Source organism: Physcomitrium patens, chromosome 18 (genome assembly GCF_059467195.1).
Source record: "Physcomitrium patens ecotype Gransden chromosome 18, ASM5946719v1, whole genome shotgun sequence".
NCBI lineage: Eukaryota > Viridiplantae > Streptophyta > Bryopsida > Funariales > Funariaceae > Physcomitrium > Physcomitrium patens.
The window spans coordinates 8,197,031-8,204,896 of NC_143427.1; the positions used below are offsets into that span (position 1 = coordinate 8,197,031).

The following is a 7,866-nucleotide window of genomic DNA, read 5'->3' on the forward strand; positions in this document are numbered from 1 at the left end:
ACTACACTTTTCTACTGTGAGAAGTAATTATCATTCATGGCAACTAGGAAACAAGCAACCGTCGATTTCTTGAAGAAGGCAATTCAAGAAGATGCTTGAGTGAGGCACGGCATTCCATTTCATTCTGGTCAACAGTGTGCTTCAGGCTATCTTCACTTTGTAACTACAACTTCCTAGTATCAACAGGTTCCTCAAGTCAGCGTTGCTAGCGAACAGGTGGACTACCACGAAAAACTCGTACACGTCAAAGCATCAGCATGACAGAAGACCAAAACATGCGGGCGACTTTCCATAAATGATTGTCTCCTAAACTGCAAATCCCAGAGCAATAAAACAAACAAAAGCTTGGAACGAAAGTGGTAGTCAAACTGACACAAACAACACAAACAAGCCATTCAGCAAATGAAGAACGCCCTCAGCATTTCAACTCAGTCATGGGAAACAGATTCAATATGATTTTCCTAATAGCACTTCACAAAATGAATGGTGAAGCGATTAACTGATGAAAACGCAGTAAAACAATTCAAAATTCGAAGCCCGAAACCGCACAAGTTGAAAGATCACTCCCAGCTCGTACGGAATTCAATAATTTACACAGTTCCGGCTCCAAGACACGCAAAATAAAAAAATGACACTTTGAATTAACCAAGTCGCAATTACAAGCGACACAAATCAGTGAAGGAATACTTATTTAAATCCCATCGATAATTATTGCGACTGCCGCGGTAAACAGCTTCCGAGATGGATGTGACACCTCCTCATGTGCTTCTATCTACCAGAGACCTTCCTCTGGAATGTATATAATTGTCTGCGTTCCCGCGCACCGAAGCCTAATGTTGTTGTACTCGACCTACTGCGTCCAGCGACCGCCGGGCTTTCCGCCCACATCGCTCGCTGCCTACCACGGCAGGGCAGGGCAGGGTAGGGGGGCTATTATATTCCTCTACCCCTGCGCCCGACCAACCTTGCACCACCCCGGCACCACCGCCGATCACTTACCTTATCAAACATGCCCATCACTATCCTACAATTCCAGGCCCCGATCGTCATCGCTGGCCTCCTCACACCATTCTTGCTTTCTTTCTTCCTTTCTTTGTCCCCGACTCACTCACGCTCACTCACTCCTCCGTCCCCTCTTCTTCACTTCTGCTCCTCCGGGCTCCACAAGATCGTCGTGTATGCGATCATTCCCGTCACCACGTACGGGTCCATGTTCGACGCCGGCCTCCTGTCCTCGAAGTACCCCTTGCCGTCCTTCTCCGTGTCACGCCCCACACGCACTGATGCTCCCCTGTTCGCCACTCCCCACGAGAACGTGTTCATGTCCGCGGTCTCGTGCTTTCCAGTCAACCTCCGCTCGTTGCCCTCGCCGTAAGAGGCAATGTGCTCCCTGTGCCTCAATCCCAACTTCTCGATGGCCTTCTTGATCACCTCGTATCCTCCCTCCTCACGCATCGATTTCGTGCTGTAGCACCCAACACAACCCCCGTCAACCATCACCCCCGTCCAAACGTACAAACAACCATGACCAACCACAGGAAACGAAACCCCACTCCCAACAAATCCCCCTCGCGATTACTCACCTGTAGTTGGTGTGGCATCCCGCGCCGTTCCAGTCTCCTTCGATGGGCTTCGGGTCCAGCGACAGCACCACTCCCGCAATCTCGGTGATCCTCTCCAAAATGTATCGCGCAGCCCACAACTGGTCCGCAGCAGCGATGCCCTTCGAAGGCCCCACCTGGAACTCCCACTGCCCGGGCATCACCTCTCCGTTGATGCCACTGATCTGGATGCCGGCGTACAGGCAAGCCTTGTAATGGGCGTTCACGATGTCACGTCCCCAGGCCTTGTCAGCTCCGGTTCCGCAGTAGTATGGTCCCTGGGGACCCGGGTAACCGCCCACGGGCCATCCCAGGGGCCACTTCACTTCCTTCTGCAACAGGGTGTACTCCTGCTCTAAACCATACCTGCCCCCCCACACACACACACACAAAACGCTCAGCTCTTCGCAGTTGTTAATGCAGAGATACACTTTGTGAGAAAACATCCCAACTGCGGTAACAGTCTGTGAATTCACCAGAGTCACAATCTTAAAAACTTGTGCGAATCCGGGAGTTTGATTGCTTCACTGCACACGACACTACAGATTTCACGCTTGTTTGCAGAGAAACGCACACTTTCCGAGCTTGCTGTAGCAGCGCGGTGAGCGACAAAAATACAACCAATCATGCAATCACAGAATCGTGTGGTCAAGAACGAGATTGTAAAGCACGTTCTAAGTGCACATAAACCGAGAAGCAGCTTTGAACGCTAGGTTCGAAACATGCGCAGTGGAGCTACGCACAGACAGGTGGAAAAGTTTGTGGGATAAGGGCGGAGAGAAAAAGAAAAGAATTCAACTCGCTAAACCTCTCTAACAGAAACACTTCGCAACACTGGTTGTGCGGACAAGAGCAACAATTTCAATGAAAAAGGGGAAGGAGGCTAAACATTGACGGTTCAAAAGACAGAATCACACACGGTAATCGCAAACAAAACTAGTTTCAGGGAGAAGACACAGCCAGAAATGCTCACCATGTCTCCTCCTCCGCCACCTCCTTCGTGGCGAAAATCTCCGCAGCAGCAGCGCGCTTGTTGGTGGGGATGGGCACGCCCTGGGGCGTGTACGCGTCACAGATCACCAGAATGTTGTTCCCCCTGCGGAACGGGTCCCGGAAGATCGCCTGCGGGTACAGAATCACCTCGCTGTCCTCACCCGGCGCCTGCCCAGTGCTCGACCCATCGTAATTCCACTTCGGCAGCAGCTTCGGGTCGCTCACAGGCTTCGGCAGCGTCCTGGCCTTGGATCGCAAGTCGGTTCCCGACCCACCGATCCAAATGTACTCAGCAATAATCTCCTGGGTGGTCTCCTCCAGAGACAAGTTCAACAGCTCGTTGAGAGAAGTCATCTTTGCTAGCAATCGCAACCCAGAGACCCCGCTACAAATTTCAGATACCGAATGCTCTTCCGGCGCACAGCACCGGATGGGAGAGCAGGGAAAGGCGACAAGCGTGTGTGGGAGAGGTGAGGCGAGGCTGAAATGAGAAGTAGAGGAGTGATGAAATTTGCAGTTGCTTGTGGTCTACTTGTGCCTGAAATGGTGGCTCTCTCGCGGCTGAACAGGCAAATCGTGAGTTCCAACTGGAGAAGGAATCCCCCCCGGTTCGTAGATTTTCTGGAAGTGGAATCTTTCCCTGATTTGCCTCCCGATTAGTCAGAAGAGACCACCTCGCCTCGTCGGTCCCGGTCGTGTCATGCGTCGTCATATTTACTTTACTGCTCTTCGCGTTGTCGACACCCGTTTGTTTGAATTTCGCGGCGCATGGTCCATTGCGGTTAATTTTTGAGGTTTCGGGGTTTCATGGTTTGTCCGAAGTTATCAGAGCTTCAGGGATACCATTCCGAGAGCAGATTCCGCGTAATTCTGCATCCCAGAATGTGCCTAATTTGTATTTGAACTTGCCAACTTATCTTTTGCGATGCTTTTGTTCTCTCTGGCTGAGATTTGCGGTTTCGTCGTGGTTCTTCCTTGTCAGACTGGCTAAAATCTGTGCAGAAAAGAAATCGTCACTAAGAAGGTACTTAATGTTGTTCCAAAACATCCTAATTGATTCATTCCATGATCTTCTCTCTGTCTTGTGTGTGCTCCTGTTTCTATTTGTTCTCCCGGAGATTTGTTAACTTTGGAAGAAAATTAAGGATCTCAATCCGTGAAACATTATTTAACTTTTTTTTTATTTTTTTATGTTTCATTATCTGGTCCATTTCAGTGATGGTTTAGGTTTTTTTGTTTTAGTTTTTACACTCCGTTGTGTTTGTTATTGAGGACAACTCTAAATAGATTTACTGAGCGCATTTGTAGCTGACCCTGTCTAAGTTTGATAGGAAGGCTGTCAACTGATCTAGTTTGTACGATCTAATTTTAAATACTTTGAAAGAAGTTCACGTTGACGATTCTTTGTTGAAAACCCATCCTCACGTCACAATTCGCACACCAAATAATGTTGAAAATGAAGACAAGTGCTGCGTTGAAAAAACAACGCAAGTTGGGAAACACTCAAGGCTTTTCTGTTTATTTCGTTGTTGTCTTTTTCTAACTTCTGTGGGTCACAGATTTATTCACAAAGTGTTTCTAGTTCATCAAACGAGAATATACGCGAGAAAGACAGAAGAAAAAGAAACCCCCTCCAATGTTGGGCGGAAATGAGAACAATTACCACATTAATAAAACCATGAGCTCACGAGGGTGGTGACTGAAGATTCAGTTATACGGAGGAGGTGCTTTTGAACCTGGTATTTTTGTCATTACATTAACCTCGCTTTGAATGACATAAGCTTCCCACAAGCTGGGACATGGCTGGACATGAAAACCTAGCCTCATTCAATCGTCGTCACCCCTCGGAATGTCACAAAGGTGGAATGATACTACCTCAGAATTTGAATCGTGTGACAAGTTAGCAAAGGGCGTTGTTGAAAAAACTGGGTCCAGCCACAAGGTTGGGAGCCGTAGAAGACTGAAACTCCATGGACAACGATGAAGATGAAGATGAATATGAAGCAGAAGAAGAAACCCAGAGGCTGGTAATGAACTTTCCACCCTTCAACTTTTCCGGAAATTGTTGGCAGCGGAATTTTCTGGCATCACATCGAGCTTTAGGTTTTACATTCTTAATTTTTTTCTTTTTTCTTTTTTTTCTAATTTTTCCTGTTCTGAGTCATGCACTGGTTTTGCTCCGGCATTTACTGCGGGTTGGGATCCCTGGCCCTGGAGTTCGGCGATATGGATTAGAGGAATACCCACAAGCTGCTTGTTCAACTGATCCACTCTGCACGAGATCAAAATTTTGTTTAAAATACTTAAAACCGAAGGGCGCCTCTACGGTGTAGGGTTCGAAAGCCGTGAGTATGCCTCTAGAAGTCTCTTCGAGCCGCTCTAGCCGCTCATTCAGTTTGTTTCAACTGGGTAAAGTCTGAATTAAAATATTGTATGCATATTCTATGTGTTCTGAGGGGCAGGGATCCACAGTTGAGAGACAGTGAACGGTATTTTGACTCTGATCTCGCAATGCAAGGATCGTGTCCCCACTCAGCAATTAAGAAATACGCAAGTGGAGCGATTGTTTTGACTGGACACAATGAAATGATTCTTCCTTCATTTGAATTCATACTTCTATTGCGAAAAAAATGGGGCTAAGCACACACTTTTTCCCCTCTCAACCCTGATTTTATGACAGTTCTGATGTGAGCGAAGAGAATGCCAAGGAGGGACCACAACTTGAAAAAGTCACGTCCTATACAACTCTACAACCTAGCAGAGTTTGCCGGAAGCAGTCATCTTACCTTTTTACCCACAGAGTACTGAAAAACACGCAGTGATTTCACCGTGATTTTTGTACAAATGAACAGGGTGGAATCTTAGAGCACAAGCTATGAATAGATTTCGCGAAGTCAACCGCCGATCCAAAATCACTTATTTCCAGTAACAAGATGCGGTGAAAACCGTGTAACATTTCTCGCGAGGCAACGCGAATTCCTAGCGCTAAGTCTTGAAGAATAGCGGGTGCAAAATGTTGCTAGATTACAGAAGGGAGTAGTGAAATGAACGGCAACCGTTCAGATTCTGGGGGGTTAAGACTTGAAGTAATACCAGTCGCCATGCAACCGAATTTAGTGATGCTTCATCGAAAGAGGAAGGCATGGGCAGAGAGAGGAGCGGCAGAGGAGGCTGGCAGGGAGGGAGGGCGTGGTCTACCGAGGGAGAACGGACGAGGAGGCCGAGGCGCGGGGATTGGTTGCAACGAGAGCCGCTCGCCTGGGAAAATAGGTCCGAGTCCTGGGGATGCTTTTCTTTGTTTTCTCGTCCTGGATTCTATCTTTTGGTCCACCCCAGCCGCGAATCTCATCGTCCTGCGGTGGGTCCCTGACCGACGCACCCTCAAGCTGGCTAAAAGACCACAAACGATGTGGAGGTTGGTGTCGACGAATCGGGCGGAGTTCCGAGCGAGACGCGGAGGCGGGGAATCGAGTCGCAGCGGCCTCGTTAGCTCCACCCCCACCCCCTAGGAGACGTCCCCAAGCTGCAGCGTCCCCTCGATTGCTGCAAGAATTGCCTTCTTCTCCGCATCAATCCTTGTTCTTGATCCTCTCCCTGTGCTTGTTCTCCCTCGTCTTCCCAGAATCTTCTCGCCACCTGCCATGTGAGCTCAGCACTCTCTCGCCTCGCCCGCTGTCTCGGGCTTCGCACTTTAGTTCGAACTTGCTCCTCTCTCTGATGCTCTGCTTTGTCTCCTCCTGCTCTGTTCTTGATTCTCTTCCGACAGAGTCCCTGCTCATGCCCTGACGTCTTTGTGCAGGAAATCTGTTACTGTGTGTGTGTGTTTGCATTGCTGCTCATGAGCCCGAGCTTACAAGTGGGCCGTGTTCTAAGGACGCTCGCCTAGGTTCAGAAACTGCGAGTATTGTTTTGCGTGAAGCTTAATCTGCCTGGTTTGTTTGCTGTTGTTTTGTTTTGTTTTGTCTTCTCTTATGATAGGAGTGTGATCGTTTTCCTGGGGTTGGTTCTTCTCAAGAAGAGAGGTGTTTGGAGACATAACCCAGTTGGGTTTCTAGGCCCTAAGTTTTGGGACGATACAAGTAGAACACCGTTGTACTGGTGCAACAGCCAGCAAGTGTCCGTGTCATTTAATTCGTGGGGTATTGCGGTTTTCAGTTGTTCTCGAGAGTACAAGAATCCGCGCGTATTGAAGAAGTTGTCGGTTGTGGTTCGATTTGGAGAATGAGGCAAATGCCAATACTCGAACTACAGGGCGATGGATCGGCAAGGTGCCGCTGCTATTAATCTTCTCTTATTTGAAAACATGAAATGGGTCGCTGCATTGACGATTTGATGAGCTCCTAGTTTCGAAAGGTTAAACCGGGGCTCTCACAAGTCATTTTGCGGTTTCGCATTTATCTTTGTTCTCCCTTGTCTGAATTTCGATGATGGTTGGTCAGTCAGCACTCCGAAAATTGGAGACATGAACTTCAATGAGGACGTAACATTGGCACACATTGGCGACTCTGGTTTCGAAACTTCTAAGTCGATGATCTAGTCTTCACTCCATCTTGCAAGGCATCCTTACACCCTGTCAATACCGATCCTCCAACTCCCCCTCTTGTTATCATCAAACCATTGTCCCGCTGGAAATTGCACACCACCCTCAATGACAATTCAGCTTTTCTTCGAGAGGCCTTAAGCTTACCAGCCACTAAATTCTTTCGCCTCGTCCCCACATTATCTTCCTCAATCAAGCAGTTCTTAATCGAAGGCGAAGCTACACAAAACATCACCGAAGTTTTAGAAATGCTAATACTTGTCTCGAAAATCTTCACTCTCTCAATGGTGAACCAAAAGGTAAATTGCACAGAGCAGACGGTCACAAGACATTCCACAGCGTGATCATTGAAAGCAGTCTTTCTTCGGAGATCTAAAGATGAGGAATTCACTACCATTGCTCACATTTTGCCGCTTTCAGCAGCAACTTGTGCTCCGCTTCGCTGAGTTGATTATAATGATGGAAGAAATACCCCATAATTAAACGGTTTTTCACAAAATCATTGGGTAGAGCTTACAGCGACCAAAAGCGTTGTGAGACAACGTAGTGCAGCAGCGCAGACTTGATCGATTCTGGAGAGCTAAGCTGCGCCATTGGACCTTCAATTTGCGGAACATCCACAACGGTGCACGCTACTGAATTAATCCCCTAGGAGTACATCCTCTCTAACTGACGCGGCGTCGTCTTTCCTGCATCAAACCCCTTGACAAGGCAATGAAACCTGCAATGTTC

The 7,866-nt window shown here is 48.0% G+C and overlaps 2 protein-coding genes across 3 annotated transcripts; one reads left to right on the top strand and one right to left on the bottom strand.

The window, feature by feature from the left end:
* Positions 1-621: 621 nt before the first annotated feature.
* Positions 622-3,086, bottom strand: LOC112295368 (glutamine synthetase cytosolic isozyme). Its single transcript, XM_024546868.3, has 3 exons — positions 2,575-3,086; positions 1,584-1,967; positions 622-1,465 (listed from the first exon to the last, which is right to left on the bottom strand). Exons 1-3 carry the CDS (start codon positions 2,946-2,948, stop codon positions 1,141-1,143), a joined length of 1,083 nt encoding a protein of 360 aa, XP_024402636.1. The 5' UTR covers positions 2,949-3,086; the 3' UTR covers positions 622-1,140.
* A 1,915-nt stretch (positions 3,087-5,001) lies between these two features.
* On the top strand, positions 5,002-7,001 carry LOC112295158 (uncharacterized). Of its 2 annotated transcripts, none has more exons than XM_024546377.3 (2): positions 5,002-6,237; positions 6,394-7,001. In XM_024546377.3, exon 1 carries the CDS (start codon positions 5,639-5,641, stop codon positions 6,101-6,103), a length of 465 nt encoding a protein of 154 aa, XP_024402145.1. In that variant the 5' UTR covers positions 5,002-5,638; the 3' UTR covers positions 6,104-6,237; positions 6,394-7,001. The 2 variants fall into 2 exon arrangements, with proteins under 2 accessions (XP_024402145.1, XP_024402146.1); XM_024546378.3 differs by having other exon boundaries at positions 5,517-6,237; positions 6,750-7,001.
* The last annotated feature ends 865 nt before the right edge of the window (positions 7,002-7,866 follow it).

What these genes read in the sequence shown, in the direction of transcription:
- LOC112295368 (XM_024546868.3), bottom strand. Translation starts at nt 2,948, where the DNA reads ATGACTTCTCTCAACGAGCTGTTGAACTTGTCTCTGGAGGAGACCACC. An exon ending in GTGGCGGAGGAGGAGACATG is followed by an intron (nt 1,968 to 2,574) that starts GTGAGCATTTCT and finishes GTGGGGGGGCAG; the next exon opens with GTATGGTTTAGAGCAGGAGT. An exon ending in GGATGCCACACCAACTACAG is followed by an intron (nt 1,466 to 1,583) that starts GTGAGTAATCGC and finishes TGGGTGCTACAG; the next exon opens with CACGAAATCGATGCGTGAGG.
- LOC112295158 (XM_024546377.3), top strand. Translation starts at nt 5,639, where the DNA reads ATGAACGGCAACCGTTCAGATTCTGGGGGGTTAAGACTTGAAGTAATA.